At 37.7% G+C, this 18,801-nt stretch overlaps 1 protein-coding gene across 5 annotated transcripts in view; it reads left to right on the forward strand.

The window, feature by feature from the left end:
* Positions 1-18,801, forward strand: part of KLHL1 (kelch like family member 1) — a 275,645-nt gene that overhangs the window by 125,673 nt on the left and 131,171 nt on the right. For all 5 annotated transcript variants that reach the window (XR_014880961.1, XM_085215759.1, XM_085215758.1 and 2 more), the window contains exon 4: positions 4,822-5,018. Coding sequence is in view for 4 of the 5 variants with exons in the window: in XM_085215759.1 (XP_085071885.1) it covers positions 4,822-5,018 (197 nt within the window). In the remaining variant the exon portion in view is untranslated. The remainder of the gene's footprint in view (positions 1-4,821; positions 5,019-18,801) is intronic.

Below are 18,801 nucleotides of genomic sequence, written 5' to 3' on the forward strand. Positions count from 1 at the left end.
TGACAGGTTAAAATAAAAACACTTAGAAGAATTAGTTCTAGCCGTTGTTTCATATTCCTTGACATTTCCCATGTCTTCTGTATAGTTTTACTCATGTGAATGGATCAATGTACAGATTCATTATTGTAGAATCATAGAATCATAAAATGGTTTGGGTTGGAAGGGACATTTAAGATCACCTAGTTCCAACCCCCAGCTATAGGCAGGGATACCTTCCACTAGACCCCATTGCTCAGAGTCCCATCCAGCTTTGCAGCGTCTGAGACACAGACTCAGATGTGAATAGTCTGTATTGTTTATTACAGGTTCTCACATCCCCTATATACAATCTCAAGTTTTCTCTTGTAACTTCCTTTCTCCTCCCCCTGCCACCCTTTACATGTCAACAAAACATTCCACAAACAAACACTCCTTAACCTTATGCACATGCAAGTGCTTATCCAATCGGTCATGAGTAACTCCTCGCCATATTCTTACTTGTATCCAGCTTGGGCTTGAATGCTTCCGGGGAGGGGGCGTCCATGACCTCACTGTTCCAATGTTCACCACTCTCACAGTAAAGAATTTCTTCCTAATACTCAATCTGAATCTACCCTCTTCTGGCATAAAAACCTTGTCCTGTTGCTACCTGCCCTTATAAAAAGTCCTTCCCCAGCTTTTCTGAAAACTAAATTACCGTGTACATGAAATAAAATGATATTGCCATATGTTGTGGATCTAGAGTAGAATTTCTTCCTCATATACAAAGCAAGAGAGCAGTACGTACAGCTTGATTCTACCATATTCCTATTGGCATATATTCATCTCTACCTATGGAAGTCTGAATCCATGGCTAACACGCTAACCTTATTGGCAGCTTTATCAAGTATAGCTGTTGATGGATCCTTCTTCCTTTGTCTAAAGGAGGTGTCATGATCACAGGATCTCATCCCGCTTTGGGACTTCAAGTACCTGCTGCTCTACAGTGCAAGTGAACTGATTGGTGACATCAGGATTGAAGGTTTCCTGGGCAATGGACTTGATGGTTGGACTGTTCAGTAGATGAGGAACCAGTTGCAAGGTAGTTAAAGGGTGGTGATGGCAGTTTCTGTGTGGAATCTGCTGACAAGTCCCTCAGGGGTCAGTGCTGGGACTGATGCTCTTTAATATCTCTTATCAAATATATGGACAGTAGGATCAAGTGCACCCTCAGCAAGGTTGTGGATTACATAAAGCTGTGTGGTATGGTCAACATGTCTGAGGGACAGGATGCCATCCAGAGAGACCTACACAGGCTTGAGCAGTGGGTCAAGGTAAATTTCATGAAGTTCGTCAAATCCAAGTACACGATCTTGCACCTGAGTTGTGGCAACCCCTGTTATTAGGACAAGCTGAAGGATATAAAGATAGAGAACAGCCCTGCCAAAAAGGACTTGAGGGTACTGGTGGATGGCAAGCTGGGCACAAGCCAGCAATGTGCCCTCAGCCCAGAAAGCCAGCCATGCCTTGGGCTGCATCAAAAGAAGCATGATCAGCAGGTTAACAGAGGTGATCCTGTCCCTCTATTCTGTGCTGGTGAGACTTAACCTGGAGTAATGTCCAGATGTGGAGTCCTCAGAATAGGAAAGACATAGACTGTTAGAAAACATCCAGAGGTGGACCACAAAAATGATGCATGGAATGGAACACCTTTCTTGTGAGGATAGGCTGGAAGAGCTAGGGCTGTTCAGCCTGGAGAGGAGAAGGGAAGGCTCAGGGAGACCTGATAGCAGCCTTTCAGTATCTAAATAGAGATTATAAGAAAGAAAGGGATAGGCTCTTTAGCAGGGTCTGTGGTGATAGGACAAGGGGAAATGGTTTCAAACTATAATAGGGGAGATTTAGATTGGATGTAAGGAAGAAATTTTTTTACAATAAGTGTGGTGAGGCATGGGATCAGGTTGTCTAGAGAGGTGGTGGATGCTCTGTCCTTGGAGATATTCAAGATCAGGCTGGACAATGCTCTGAACAACCTGATGTAGCTGTGGATGTTCATTGCAGGGGAGTTGGACTAGATGACCTTTAAGGCTTCCTGTCAACTCAAGAAATTCTATGATTCTACGGTTCTCTGATTCATGTTAACAAGATGTTAAAAATTTCCCTATACATGAAATTAGTTGTAAAAATGTAGCCTAAGAAAGAAAAAGATTTAGCAAAAGAATAAAAACATCAGAGAAAGCTATATCTCTGCTCCAAATTTAATGTTGAGGTAATAAATTGTATTTATTCATCATAAGAATGCATTCTAAATATAAGCATTTTAATTTCTGCATAAGCAATGCAGATAAAATTTGTCACAAACAGAACTTTAATATGGAATAATAATTATAATGCATTAAAGTTCTTATGAATGTTTTTTCTTCTTATTTTCATACTAATTAAAATAACACAAAATGGGATTTTAAGCTAATTTGTTCTGCTCATGCTGAAGTAGTAGAAGCTGCTTATTATAGAAGTGTGAGGGGGAGGTGAACTGATATAGCAGTAATACTAATACATGCTTGTATAGCCTATTATTTTTTTTTTTATTAGTTGCTTGAATATGCTGTCAATATGAAGCTGAACAGTTCATGTACTAAGACACTTAGCTGCTTTTTTTTTTTTTTTTTTTTTTTTTTTTTTTTTTTCAAACTGACCATGCTAAACCACTTAATATTACATGAGACTTTAGGTAGAAACATCATACTGTTCCTTCTAAGAAAGTGAATACATTTTTTACAAAACTTGTGAAGGTGCCTTAATGCTTAAAGGCAAAGATAAGTAAGACATAGTGAAAATCATAATGGATTTGGTACATGCTGCATGCCATTGAAGTTAATGCTTTGTAAAGCAGGACCCCGGAGAGATCTGTCTTTCTTCTTACCATGTTTACTGAAAAAAGAACAACAAACAAAATACAACAGCAGGTCTTCTCTTAATGCTACATTTAGCGATAAGAAGCCTAAATGTGATAGAATTACCGTTCTTTATAAAGGGTGATGATTCTTTCAATCTTTATTTCTTTCTGTAAATGTTATCCAAATCAGCTTTGTAAAGCTGGAGACTTCTTTGAGATTGTTGCTAAAAAGTAAATAGTGAATAGGAAAAGGAGATTTATTTCTTCTGATTTTGTTTCCATCATCACACTTCTCAGTCAGTCTAACTTTCTCAACTGTTTCACATATTTTTATTTCTTTGCCTTTTGCTTTTTGGATAATCATTTTTAACGTAAAAAAAAATATATATTTTTTTGGTTAGCTTCCATGTGGCATAGTGGGACTATAGTCTACATAATGAATTATGTGTTGGTCCAGTGATTACCTGCAGCCATGCAGCAAATTTGGGAGGGTCACTGATAAATATATGGGTTATCAGAATGCCAGCTGCTTACTGTGTCTTCTGACCATCTTGTGTAAATCTAGGGGGGGGGGAGGGGATGGGACAACAGTGGTAAGAAAAAGTCAGATAACATGAAGAGAAACTTGCATGACACTACAAGATAGCTTTATAGTTTCCATCTTATATTGAAAGCTCCACGTAACACAAAAGATGGAGAAAAGGTAAAATAGTGCTATGGTTATTGTATTGTTTTGGTATTATAATATAAAGTGGCTTTTCTGTGGTATTGTGTGGTGAAGTAGAGGACTTTGGGAGTCTTCAGTCACGTGATAAATTATTAAGATGTGTAGATTTCTCTTCATATGACAACAAACATTTGTATGAAGAAAAGTATGAGTTTATCTAACAGCTGATCTATATTACTTTGAACAGAAAGATCAATCTAATCTTAATCCTTTTGTAGAATGAAATGATATTCCAAGCACAGTAAAATGAAACCAAAATGTTAGATTCTTAAAATTTATATTACACTTTCACATTTTTGTATCGTTTTATTTTCCTGTACTCCAACTTATCCCTGTGATATGTAATTTATAGGTATTTAAATTATTTGGAGTTGATGGTGCTATTAGTGGAAGATACTATAAAAAAGATTTCATTTAAAAATGGCAGGTTTGTGGGCTATTCCTTACTGAAAAGGATGGTTCTTTAAATTTGTATCATTTTATTTCATCTTTTACTTACTAAAAAGCTTATCAGCAGGAATTTTGTTTTTTTTTTTTAAAAAACAACAACTTTGTGTAATGTAACAATTAAGGGAAGATTGCTATTGTGTATTCGTAGATGCTCTTTTACCAAGTATGAAGTTTTGTAGGAGAACTATAGGCTATGAGAGGAGTGGTGCATATTATTTAGATAAAATTTACCCCAAAGTCACGTTACAAATAAAACCAGGAAGTCTGAAAACTATAAGAACCACTTTGAATGTACTTATATTTTTGTAGTGATGCTTTGATAGTCAACTGTTTAGTGCACTGTAAGGAGGTAAATGGCAATGAGTTTTGCTCTGTACCACCAAAGATAGTGCAAGTTTAATCGCCAACTTTAATGCAAATAAATAAATGAATAAATAAAACACAGTCTAGTTGATAATTATATATGTACTTAGATTTTAATCTCACTATAGAAATCAAAGCAGTGTTCCCAAGCCTTCTCTTATTTCTTCATGTTCCAGCCTTCATCTGTAAAACTCTTACATAGTTGAATTAATGTTTACACATATGAAATATTCAGGTAATTGAGATGTCCAGTCAGAGAGTAATCCTCTCTCTGCTTGCTTTTTCTGCAGAATTATTTATATAGAGCTAGAATTATTTATAAAAGATCTTTCAATGTTTCATGGAGTTTTGCTTTTTTTAAAAAAAAAAAAAAAAAAAAAAAAAAAAAACAACCAAGGATGCATATGTTATCACTTCTTTTTCTCAGGCTGCCTGGAATTGAAAGAGGACACTATTGAAAATCTTCTAGCAGCTGCCTGCCTCCTCCAGCTCCCACAAGTAGTGGAGGTTTGCTGCCATTTTCTAATGAAGCTTTTGCACCCGTCCAACTGTTTGGGAATACGAGCTTTTGCTGATGCGCAGGGATGCACAGAGCTTATGAAGGTGGCTCACAACTACACTATGGTAAGGCAGTTTTAGAATATCTAAATTGTGATCATGTGAATCTTCTTTATCTTTTGTAAGTAAAAATATTGTGCTAATTTTGGGCTTGAAATTCTTCTGTACTTGTCTCATACTTTGTTTTACAAGTGGCCCTTCTGAAACCCTCTCAACTTTCTTTTAGTTATGAGAACTTGCTTTGTAATGAGTACACTATGTACTGAGACAGAAAAGCATATGACTTAATTAAATTTGTGTTTGCATACAGTTGATAACAGTAAGTAGTGTCTGTAAGTCACTTTTTTTTAAATCACTGTTCCTTTTGTTTTAGTTCAGGGAAGATTTGTAATTCAATGCAATATCAAGTTTTTGTTTTTTCTTTTTCTCACCCAGTTTGCCTCCTTTAATTCATTTTTGCAGTAGCTTAAGATAGACTTGAACACAGAATTGTATGAACAGAAGTTCAGTGATGAACGTCTGACGATATTTTAATTTTTTTTTTCCAATTACACCTAGCAGAACTTGTAAGACATAAAAATTAATCAGAATCAATGGAGCAAAAATATGTTACTTATTCAGAATGTAAATTATATCTGTAGCCATTTAATTCTGCATAGTTTGACAAAATTAAAAAAAAACATCTGGCTCATGAAATTAAGCTTACATAAGGATAGATTACTTATCATTTCTGAGAAATAATGGTCCCTTAAGGTCTATACTGAAATTATTATTAAAGTAATGCAGCAGATTTTAGCAAATCTTCTTCACTTTCCCAGCAGTTACATCTTTATTTTGCTTAACTAATACCACGTTGTAGTTCATGGGTTTAACTGTCTTTTTATTCCTTCTGCAGCCAAGATAGTTATGTCTGTTTTATACACATGGAGCTTGGTCTATGCTGGTTTTAATTATCTGTCTTTAGACATATAAAGCTAGTCTTCCAAGTCAACTCATGTGTTTAACCTTCTGCTGTCAGTGATGGGAAATAAGCAGAGTAGATTTCATCTGAGCTACTTTAATAGAATTATATTGTGTTAAAAAGTGAACAGGTGTGGGTCTGTAAAAATAATTTCAACCTTTTTAGCATTTTTTTCTTTTCTCAGTACATTTGTGTATTATATTGGTGTTTTATTATTATTATGGAATGAAACCAATGTGATGAGCAATGAAAAAAATCAATTAAAATTAAAAAAAAAATAGGGAAAGATTTTGGTTTTTAAAAGGTTTTCATGATTCTTTAAAATCATTTTGAAATTTTCTGGGGTTGAATAACAGTTTGAAATTAAACACTGTAGTACAAGTGAAGACTGGCAACTGAAACATAGCTGATAAATAACAAAGATCTGTGCCAATGTCCAAAATATTAGGTATATTCTAAAGTATAGTATAGCTTTTAATGCTCAGATTTAAAATCTGAATTATGTGCAATGGGAAGATTGCTAACAAAAAATGATAGATAAGAAAGGAAGTCAGTTGTAATTAATATATAAACTCAAAGGTAACTGCAGTTACACTTTCAAGCGTGTGTGATAGTAATACTTCATCTTTTCAAGAATGACAAAAATGCACAATTATTCAGTTGTGATATAACAGTATTCATTCTGTCATTTAATTTCCAGCTCACTAAAATGATTGTCATAGAAGTCTATCCTAACAGGGCATGATATTTTAATAGGCATGGTGTTATTACATTTAGTGAGTTCATATCGGAACAGGCTCTTTAGCAGGATCTGTTGAGATAGGAGAAGGGGAAATAATGTCAAACTAAAAGAGGGAAAATTTAGGATGTAAGGAAGAAGTTTTTTACATTAAGGGTGGTCAGGCACTGAAACAAGTTGCCCAGAGAGGTGGTGAGTGCCCTGTCATTGAAGACATTCAAGGACAGGCTGGACGGGGCCCTGACCAACCTGTTGTAGCTGTATGTGTCCCTGTTCATTACAGGGAAACTGAACTAGATGACCTTTAAGGATCTCTTTCAACTCAAACAATTACGTGCTTCTATGATATCTGTTTTAATTAATCTTTTCTTTTAAAGCACGTGAATGAGGAACTTGGTGTGGGATATTACTGCCTACCTTGACTGCAGCACTCTAGATCAGGCTGACTCTACCTAAGTGAAAAAAGATTATTTTGCACTCACGCATACTAGGAAGAACTTCCAGAGTGCTGAGTAGATACACTGGGACAGGTGGATGGAAGATCAGAAAACAGAAACTTTGTGACGTGAATAAAGAGCAAGGAAGTGGCGAGCAAAGAGTGGATGCATGGTCACTGAGGTGACAAAAAAACAATTTTTTTCCTGCAGATTCCAAGGAAATAGTATGGACTTTAATGAGAACAGTTCTGAAAGTATGGTAAAGGTAGAGTTGTCAATAAACTCATTTTGTCTTATGCAGTGCATTTTAGGAGAAGCTCTCTTTTAAAAAAGGATGAATAAATCCTTTTTTTTTTTTTAAAGGCTGTTGTGCTCCCATGAGAACTTAAAAGTCCTTTCTTTTCATTCTTTTCAAGGTGTTTTCTTTAAGTTTGCAAATTGTGGCTTTATAGTGACATATCCTGCCAGTTGGCTTGTAGAAATGTATATTTCTCTGAAAGCAATATAAACAGATTAAGAAACTTCTGGAATGAAGGCCGAATAATGGATTAATAAATGAAGATTTCAAATTTTGTGTTTCTGCTTTGTAAGGGAAAGTAATTTTTCTCTACAAAAACACAAGAGATTAAGTGAATTTTTCTTAGCCAATTGTCTAAAGTATTTACTTAAATTATTTCTCATATAAATAGTGGAAGTGTTAGAACATAAGTGTCTCTGATAGATTCATAAGGAGAAAATTTGTGAACAAAAGGGAGGAAAAGATTGAATAGCATTTCAATTATAAAAGTTTTAAAAAGTGAAATAGTATATCTTTCTACTTTTTTTTTCAGTTTTTAGAAAGAGAGTTTCTGGATATTCAGCATTAAAAACTATTGTTAAAACATTTTAATACTATTTTGATGAATAGGAAATAATTTCAGTGAGTAGGGAATTACAACTGACAGTCTGAGTTGACAGTTTTATGAGGCTAATTTTCAAAACAAAATTTGGTTTTTTTTAATATGATAGAAATTTCTAAATGAAGAAAAGTAGGTATTCATGTGCCCAAAATAAAGAAAAAAATAATGACTGAGATGATATACCTTTGCCTTCTTTATATTTAAAAAGATACTTATGCTACAAGCAAGAAATTATTTTTAGCTCATCATTTCTCTCATATATAGCCAATAGTTATCAAATCAATGAGCTTGTGATACTTCTATACAAAAAATGCAGTTAGACATGACTAGAAATGTTAGAAAAAAGTCCATCTCTTTAGCTCTCAACTCTAACTGAGATAATCTAAGGTACTTGAACCTTAGCATTCCCTTAGACTGCATCATTCCTTACAAACATCATAAAGCTTTCATCCACCAATCAGATTTGGTTAGAAAGTCATTCTTTATCATAGTTTTCTTCACAATAGCATTTTAATCAATGTATTTTCATGAAAATGATCTGCTTGATTTAATCTCCATAAATTTTTTAATCTTACTTATTCAAAGGCAATTTCCTTGACTAGTTGATTATTTAATAAGTTCTAAATTACACTGTAATTTTCAATTTATATATATACAATATATCAGGACTACTCCAAAAGTAATGCCTCCTATTTCAAGGCAAAGCTGGATGTAGCTCTGGGCAGAAAGGCCTGGTCTAGTGGTTGATGACCCTGCCCATGGCATGGGGGGTTGAAACTAGATGATCTCTGTGGTCCTTTTCAACCCAGGCCTTTCTATGACTCTATGATATGATTCTATGTTAGTATGTTGGCACATAACATCAACATAGCGTGGTGGCAGTAGAGGCTGAACCTTCCTGTGAATATCCCCTTATATTTTGTTGCTGTGCAACAGATGGCAGCAGAGGGGCAGTCTGACAAAATGGTGTCTGTCATGGAAGTGGATATGAAGCAAAGGGTGGAACTCAACTTCTCTATGTGGAAAAAAATTGTACCTTTTGACATTCATCCACACTGAACATTTACAGAGATCAAGCAGCGGATGTGAGCACAGTGAGGTGGTGGGTGGTATGTTTCAGCAGCAGTGACAGTGACATGAAATATATGCCATCTTCCAAATGGCCTTGCGGATTTTTATGAACATGGAATGCAGGTTCTTTTTCATCACTAGGAAAAATGCGTAGCTAATGGTGGTGACTACATTGAAAAATAGTATTTTGTAGCTGAGAACTGGCTGTATTGATTAGTGTTATTGTGCTCTTTGCATTTTTTTTCTATTCCATGGGAATGGATAGAAGGTATTACTTTCAGAGCTATGTACTCATGTTTGCTTTATGCTTTTACATAACACCCTATCAGGACAAGATGGAGCTTTGGAAATTTCTTTATATTGAAAAAGAGCTGCTAAAGAGCAAACCACTATTTATGTATGTTTATATGTTTATGTATTTTTTTATTTTCAGGAAATAAGTAATTTCAATTATGTTGTTATGTTTGTTAATAATTTAGTTTGCTTCAGCCATGAAATCTAGAGAATTCCTGAACAGTATTTTTTTATTTGCATAGTTGACACAGTACTTCAGATTTAATTTAATGCTGACAAGCTTCTTTCCATTTTCAGAATGCAAAGATCTATTTCTTAACATGGAATAAAAAGTTTGTGAACAATGAAATTTGTAGACTTCTCTTTGCATTCCCTGTTTTATTTGTAAATGGATCTTGAATAGCCACATTTTAAATTAAAGCTTTTGAACATGTTAAAAATAAGGGCAAAAATTGCACAGTCTCACTGATACCTTTTTTTGTGGCACATCAGATTTACTGTGGGCTGTTTTATTTCTGAGGTGTGAAATTGCTTTGGTTTTTTTCTTTTCTTAATTGAATCTGTTAGCTTATTTTGCAGCACAGACACCCATGTCTGTCTTGATTTAAGACTTCTATACTTTTAAATGACAATCTCGGTTTTTACTGGCACATCATCTTCAGTAAGTTTTCAATCTGCAGAGCCATATGTCTTAAAACTATAATTTCCTAATTAGTTATCAAGTTACATGCTAGTACAATGACCTGCACATGTGATGCCTATTTAAAGAAACAAACCAGCAAAATGGAAAGTCTCAATGAGCTCAAGCAACTGCATTTTTCCACCAGACATTTTTAATGACAGTTCTGTATTATTGTAGTTTCTTCTATTTTTAGCATGTGAAGGGAAGATAACTTCTAAAGTTAGCAGTTTATCAGCTTGTCAAACTTGTCAGAAATTAAAGCTGTAGTATATTATCTGTCTTTTTATAAAACAAATTATGATGGCAGCCTTATTGAAATGCAATTCTTCTTAGAATGTATGACTTGATATAGCTTATTTATTTGAACCATTGTATATTTCATTTTGAAGTGCTGTAATAGACCAGGCTAGTTTAATAAACTCTGTGGCCTTAAAGTACTACTAGCTGTTTTCTCAACAACTACTTTTCTACATTAGTAAATCTAGGGAGAGGAAAATATTTGAACAATCCTTGTTAATTTAATAAACTGTGACCTGGCAATAGTTCTTCTTGTAACAACAACTTTTCTGTGCTAGAAAATGTTAAGAATTGTTATATTAAGTTTAAAACAGAGAATTGCCTTTTGGTTTTAAAATATGGGAAATTCTTAAAAAAAAATAAAAATAAAAAAATTGTATTTTATTATTTGTACTGTAGCTTGGTTTATCTCACAGTGAACAACATGGACCTGTCTGTGCTAAGACATGCAGACAATGCTTAGAAATTTAGAATTTGATATGCCAAGCAGTGCTACCAGTTTCTGAATCTCAATATTATGCCATCTAACTAAAGTCTGTGGAAAATTGAAATACCTTGTAGTTTTTTTTATCTGTCAGTGCCCTACTTGTGAAGAAAGTTTACTGAAAGCCAAGTGATCATATTGCATCGGGCAAAAACCCAGAAGTAGCCCTTGAGGTTTGCTGCTTCAGAGTTGTCCCAGCCAGAACCGCACTAATCATGAGGTACAAGGGTGTTTCAGTCAGTTCTTTTACCACGGGAACTGAGATAACAGAGCAGCCTGGCAGCTCTCACGAGAGCGGCTGACGTGGTGTGGGCATTGCCAGGGCAACAAATCCACATCCACACCCCTTGCCTTGGAAAAAGCTTCTCAGAGTAAAGTGAGGAGAAGGCAGTGCGTGTGCAGCACCCACAGCATACTTCAACAGCCGGTGTGGTAGCTTGTGCAGCAAGCCGCAGAAGAAAGATGGGGAGAGCTGGAAGACAGTCCTAGCTCGGCATCATGGGCCAACCCTCCCTGTCAACTTCACTTCCCCAGGTGCCGCTAAGTAACATGTTTGAGGCACTGGCAATCGAAAGGGATATAAGCGAGAAGGCACAGAAGGGTTTGCCTAAGGCATTGCCAAGGACAAGGCAGGCGACTCTGTTTCTCTGTGATGCTTACTGCCCTGCCACTGCTAAGAAAGACAAAAGGGTTATTGTTGTGGGTGATTCCCTCCTCATGGTAACAGAGGCCCCTGTATGCAGACCAGGCCTGACTCACTGGGAGATGTGCTGCCTCCTTGGACCTGGGTCAAGAGCATAACTAGAAAACTCCCAGACCTGGCTTACTCCTGATTACACCTCATTACTGCTAGTTCAGGCAGGCAACGATGCAGTATCTCAGAGAAGCCTGTGAACTAACAAGAAAGGCTTCAGGGTTTTAGGACAGTTGGTTGAGAGAGTGGAGCACAACTGATACTTTCTTCTATCCCTTCTGAAGCAGCAAGGGACACAGTGGGCTAGGAAAACCCCAGTAATGAATATGTGGCTAAGAGGCTGGTGCCGCCACAGGAACTTTGGGTTTTTCAACCATGGGATGATTTACTTCGCTCCTGGTCTAATTGTTGCAGATGGGTGTTACTTGTCTCTAACAATAAGATGGATCCTAGCCCAAGAGCTAACAGGGCTCATTGAAAGGGCTTTAAACTAGGTAGGAAGGGGGAAGGAGATGCAGTGAGGCTTGCGAGGACAGACCAAGTAGTCTAGGATTTTATACTAGATCTGATGGGGGAAGAAAGTCAAGTGTGGTGGGACAGAGTGTGGTGTGACAGCTTGGGGATGCTGTCACAGGAGTGGGGAAAAAACCTCCGAACTGTCCTGTAGGATCTTCTGGGAACTCCTCAAAGGAGGTAATCTTGCTGACCTCCTGTCCAGAACCTTCTCATGTCCCTCTAGGAAGCAGTGGGGTAGAACTTCAGATTTCTTTTGGAGATTTGAAGGAGGGTTCCTCTAGAAAGGTAGTGTGCCAGAAAGCCCAGCTGAAGTGCCTTTACATGAATGCACATAGCATGGGAAATAAGTGGGAGGAGTTGGAAACCATGATATATTTGGAAAATTACGGTCTCGTTGCTATATTGGAAATGTGGTGGGATGACTCACAAGACTGGCATACTGTGATTGAGGGCTACAGGCTCTTCAGAAAGGATGGACGGGGTAGGAGGGGAGGGGGTATTGCTTCCTAAGTTAAGAAGTAGATAGATTGCCAAGAGCTGTGTCTGAGTAACAGCCATGACCAGGTTGAGAACTTATGGGTTAAAATCAAGGATCAGTCCAGTAAAGGGCATCTAGTGGTCAGGGTCTGCTACAGGCCACCTGAACAGGGGGAGCCTGTTGACAGGGCCTTCTTGCTTCAACTCCAGGAAGTGTCGTGCTTGTAGGCTCTTGTCCTGATGGAGGATTTCAACCACCCAAATATCTACTGGGGTAGCAGCACAGTGGGTGGCAGACAATCCAGGAAATTCCTAGAGTCTGCTGAGGATAACTCACTCGTCCAGGTACTAGGCAGACTGACAGCGGGTGAAGCCTTACTGGACCTGGTGCTCACTTTAAGGACACTTTCTGAGAGCGCAACAGCTCTCCATCCCACAGCAGAAATCAGGCAGAGGAGGTGGGTGACTGGCATGGCTGAGCAAGGAGCTGCAGCTCAAACTAAGGGAAAAGAGAGAAATAAATGTACAGGAAATGAAAGCAGGGTTGTGTAGCCTGAGAAGAATACATGGACATTGTCACAGAGATACGATCGAGAAAGCCAAGGCGCAGATGGAGATGAACTTGGCAAGGGATGTAAAAAATAACAAGAAGGGGTTCTACAGGTACATAGGCAGGAGGAGACAGGCCAAGGAGAGTGTTCCGCCTCTGATAAATGAGTACAGAGAACTGGCTTCATCAGACATGGAAAAAGCTGAGGTGCTCAGTAAGTGCTTTGCCTCAGTCTTCATGCGTGGTCAGGCTCCCCATGTCTGCCAGGAACCTGAAGATCTATGTGTGGGTGAGAGGAGGAAATTCTATCCCACTGTAACAGTGGAACAAGTCAGAGACCTCCTTATAAAAATGAATGTATACAAATCCATGAGGCTGGATGATAAGCATCTCAGGGTTCTGAGAGAGATGGATGATACCATTGCTGAGCCACTCTCCCATCATATTTGAAAAATCGTGGCTGTCAGGTGATATTCCCGGTGACTGGAAAAAGGGAAATATTCCTCTCATTTTTTAAAAAGGGAGAAAGGATGACCAGGGGAACTACAGGCCTGTGAGCCTCACCTCTGTGCCTGGGAAGATCACAGAGCAGATCCTCATGGTTACCATGTTAAGGGACATATGAAGTGAAGAGGTGATCTGAGAATGAATTCACAAGGGTAGTTCTTGCCTGACCGATCTGGTGGCCTTCTATGATGGAATGATGGCTTCAGTGGGAAGAGTGATGGATGTCATCTACCTGGACTTCTGCAAAGCCTTTCACATGGTCCCTCACCACATCCGTCTCTCTAAATTGGAGAGGTGTGGATTTGGAAGATGGACTGTTCAATTGATTAAGAATTGGTTTCCTGGTCACAGCCACAGTAATGTGATTAATGGTTTTATGTCTGGGTGGAGGCCGGTCACAAGTGGTGTTCCCCAAGGGTCAGTCTTGGGACCGGTGCTCTTCAAATTCTTTATCAATGACATGGACGATGGCATCAAGTGCACCCTCAGCAAGTTTGCAGATGACACCAGAGTCCTGAGTGGTGCAGTCAATACATTGGAGGGAAGGGAAGCCATCCAGAGGGACTTGGACAGGCTGGAGAAATGAGCCCATGAAAACCTAATGAGGTTCAACAAGGCCAAATACAAGGTGCTGCACTTAGGTTGGGTAAATTCCAGGTATTTATACAAACTGGGGGCATCCAGGTATTTATACAAACTGGGATCTGCTTGAGGGCAGCCCTTTGGAGAAGGACTCGAGGGTCCTGGTGGACAAGGAGCTGGATGTGAGCCAGCAGTGTGAGCTTGCAGCCCTGAAGGCCAACTGTGTTCTGGACTGCATTAAAAAAAGGATGGCCAGCAGAGAGAGGGAGGTGATTGTCCCCCTCTACTTGGCTCTTGTGAGGCCCCATCTGGAGTTCTATGTCCAGCCTGGGGCCCCCAGTACAGGAAGGACATGGAGCTCTTGGAGCAGGTCCAGAGGAGGGCTGCTGAGATGATCAGAGGGCTGAAGCCCCTCTCCTATGAAGGGAGGTTGAGGGAACTGTGATTGTTTGGCTCAGAGAAAAGAAGGTTCCAGGGAGACCTCCTTGTGGCCTTCCATTACTTGAAGAGAGCGTATAAACAGAAGGGCGAATTACTATTTACGAGGGTGGATAGTGGTAGGACAAGACGGAATGGTTTTAAACTGAGACAGGGGAGATTAGATATTAGGTTAGATATTAGGAGGAAGTTTTTCACGCAGAGGATGGTGACTCACTGGAACAGGTTGTCCAAGGAGGTTGTGGATGCCCCATCCCTGGAGGCATTCAAGGCCAGGCAGGATGTGGCTCTGGGCAGCCTGGCCTAGTGGTTGGTGACCCTGCACATAGCCGGGGGGTTGGAACTAGATGATCATTGTGGTCCTTTTCAATCCAAGCCATTGTACGATTCTTTGATCTTGAAAGCGTAGTTTGAATAGTGAGGTGATAGAGCTTTATTCCACATTTTTAGTTTGCCATACTCTAAGGTGTATTGCTAAGCATAAACTTGGAAAAGTTACTTTGAGACTCTGAGTAGGATAACCAAATAGTAAAAATTCCATGAGTAGAAGAATGTGTATGAATAAAATGACTGATGTGTCTGTTAGCCTGATAAAACATTAGATTTATAAAGGATCCTAGCTTATGTTACAGTTCTGAGCCTAGGAGATGGAGAATGTTTGCACGTACCTTTGAATGAATTGAATGCATGAGGTGTTTAGTATTTCTTAGCTACAGTTCTTTGCTTCGCAGTGCAAGGGTCATTATTCTCAATGCAGGAAAACATCATTCAAACTTAATTATAAGCAGGTAAGTAATCTCAGTGCCATATATCGACTCTGTAAAAAACCTTTAATGTATGAATTATTTTGATTATACTGCAGATGGAGCAGTAATTTCATTTATGTTAAATGATATTTTATGGTGAAGAACTTCAATGGTGTTATTGTTAGTTATATTTGTTTTGTAAGCTGCAGAATTTCAGAGCTAAAACTTATTGATGTGGTGAGGGGAAGGACTGATATGCAAAGGCTTTCCTATCTAGTTCCACTTACAGCAGCTTATCCTGAGGCATGCATCCAGTGACATTTCACATAAATCACTTCTGTGTTTAATACTGTTTGTCATCTTCACTAATGGCCTAGAGTATAGGATGGGCAAGTTTCTAGATGTCTCTAAAATATGGGGCAAAGATGATCAGTGTGTTTGAGAGTGGGACTGCTATTCACAGAGTTGTGGACAGGCTAGAGAAATAAGCTAATAGGAACCACCTGAAGTCCTGCAACCTGTAGACAAATAATCCTGTGCACCAGTACAGGCTGGTGAGCAACTGTTTAGGAAGCACCTCTGCAGAAAAGGAGCTGAGGGTTCTGGTGAAAGCTCCAGAACATGAGCCAGGAATATAACATGATGGCAAGAAATGCCAAGAGTCCAGGGATTATTAGAAGAACGAGTTGAAAGAGGTGATCATTTTCTTGTGTTCGGAATTTCTGAGACCACATATGATGGGCTGTGTGCAGTTTGGAGTTCCTCAGTACAAGAAAGGGACTAATGTGTTTGAGTGAATCCAGCAGAAGTCATAACCAAACTGGCTGGGCTCTGGAATACAGAGCATACTAGTAAAGTCTGAGGGAGATGAGTCTTTTGAACCTAGATAAAAGACAGATAAAGGAAGCCTTTCTGCTGTCTACATGTACCTGGTTGGAGAATAGAGAGAAGATTATGTTGGAGGTACAGCAATATAGAGTGGGAGGCATACTCAAATACTAGAAGAGCAAATTCAATTGAGTTTGTACAGCCACATGTTGGAAATGTTCAGGACTATGATTCTGTGATTCCATGAGTTGACTGAAAATTTTGCAGGGTAGTCTGACCTAGTTAGACATGCACTGAGCAGGGTTGCTTCCGATCTGAATTATTCTGAGTTTATCAAACGTATCACCTGTACACTTCCAGTGGTCTGAGTTGAATATCAAGGGAAACGTGGAGCAAAATTTCAGATTTTTTTGTTGTTGTTGTTTAATTTCTTTTTTATTTGTTAAGCAATACGCAGCAGATGGGATTATCGGAGCTAACATTTAGTTGACTTTTATTAGGAACAAGCTATTGACAACATGCCAGCAACAAGTTAGCAGTGACACACTGAAATTTCAAATCATTCTGTGTTTTAGTTCTTATGCTGTCAGGCAGGCATTTCCAGAATATATTATTGTACAAAATGTCCTATTTGCACCATAAGTAGCAAATACAGATCTGCCAGAAGATTTGTGGAGTCTGTGTTCAAATGTTAAGAAGCTTGATCTGTAAGGTGTGTTTTGTTTTTAAGGATAGATAATGTTTATAGAAAAACATAGGGACTCCAGACAGCAACATACATTTTATTACATTTGTTTTACCTGTTTTCTGTTGTTATCTCTTTAAAATTCCTATTTAAATATTTGTCCAGCCACCTAAGACGATATTATGTTAGATCACAATACTGAAGAAACTATGGAAAAAATTATCACTGTTAAGTATTCGTCTAATAATGCATTATTATGATCTTAACACTCAGAGGAAAGATAGAAATAGCTTTGAGGAGAATACTCAGGGGGAGAAAAAAAAAAGCTTTAAAAATACAACATTTCAATACATTGCAGTATATTGCAGTATTTATTTATTTATGTTTAGTTTTAAAGGGACAGTTTAATGTTTACTCAACTGGAAATGCATTTTCTGGTGTAATAAGAATACTGTACATATTGTATGGAATTTTAAGTGATATATGTTATAAAAAGGTCTTGAGACTTACTTGGGATGTAAAATCAGTGCCATTTACTTGGAATATGGGATGACTGTATAGCTGTGACTAAAACAGACACCAGTCCATTAATCGTACTTTTTCCAAGTGTTTGGAAAGCTGTAATTGTTTATTTTTATGCTTTTTACATTGTGGATTATCATTTAAAAATTTCAATATTCAGTATAAAAATACAATATAATGCATACATATTTAAAAATATTTGTATTCCCAAGCCACCAATAACAGAAGTGAGAAGATGTCTCACAACCTTGCTGAAATGTCAATGATCATTGAGAGTCTCTGGGACTGTTTCTAAATTATAATTCTGACATTTTCTTATCATATCAGCGCATCTCTGTAAAAAATAGTGTGCATCTTTTACATTTTGAAATATAGACAGAGAGCATATTTTGTGAGGTTTACAATTTTTTCCTCTTTAAGCCGTTCTAGCAACAGGCAAAAGTGAGAAAGACTGAAACACAGTGCAAACACAAATGAGAGTCTCCAAATGCTTTTCATGATCTTTCCAGAATGGAAAATTTGATCTTTATGTACAAGACCAATCTGCAACTAATGTATTTTTGTTGGTGGTATTACTTTCCTAAAATGTCACAGAGCCTCTCTTTTTTTTCAGGACATTTAGCTATTATTATTACTCATGCTTTCAGTTTCTTTTTTTCATTTTTTCAGTGATTTATGACATAATTCATAGATCACTTTTCACCTTTCTGGTATTTTTAAGATGCTTTTTTGAATGTAATAATCAGCACCTAGCACAGTATGCTGTTTTTTTTTTTTTTTTATAAGTTCTCCTTAATACAGCTGTGACAGGGCAAGTTACAGTACTACTCCATCAAGAAACAGTAGGAGAACAGGAAAGTAAGAGCATTTCAAGAACTAGCATATGGACAACAAAATAATTAAAAGGAAATAGAGAAGACAATTGCTGGTAGTAAAATGCTGTGAAATCTACAGGAAAATAGTTAAGCAAGTAGTTTACTGTGCATGAATCACAATCTGATGACTCCTTTATCATCTGGAACTTCCATTTTTCTTCTTAAATGCCACATAAAAAGGTTAGTATGGCAGAATTCTGTATAGTTCCCAGAGAATGCTACTTTCCATTCTCACCTGAATGACCTTTCTTACATTAGATGCATATATTTTTAATATGTCTTTAAAGTTTATTCTAGCTCCAGAGACCTTAATATTCAGTAGCCACGGTAGCATCACATCATGTTAATAGCATGTTTCAAAATGCTACCAAACTACTGTGATACGACTTTTTCTTCAGTGGATTTGGTGACGGTTTGTCTGTCAGGTAAGCAGATCTACATCTCAGTCTGCCAAGTGAAGAATATATCAATTTGTAATCCCACCTTATCTCACTGATCTGTAGGCATTAATAAATTACTCTCCACAGAGGTAGTTTGGAGCAAACAGACTTTTAACATAAAAGGA

The sequence above is a fragment of the Meleagris gallopavo genome, chromosome 1, assembly GCF_905368555.1.
Source record: "Meleagris gallopavo chromosome 1, MGAL_WU_HG_1.1, whole genome shotgun sequence".
Lineage (NCBI taxonomy): Eukaryota > Metazoa > Chordata > Aves > Galliformes > Phasianidae > Meleagris > Meleagris gallopavo.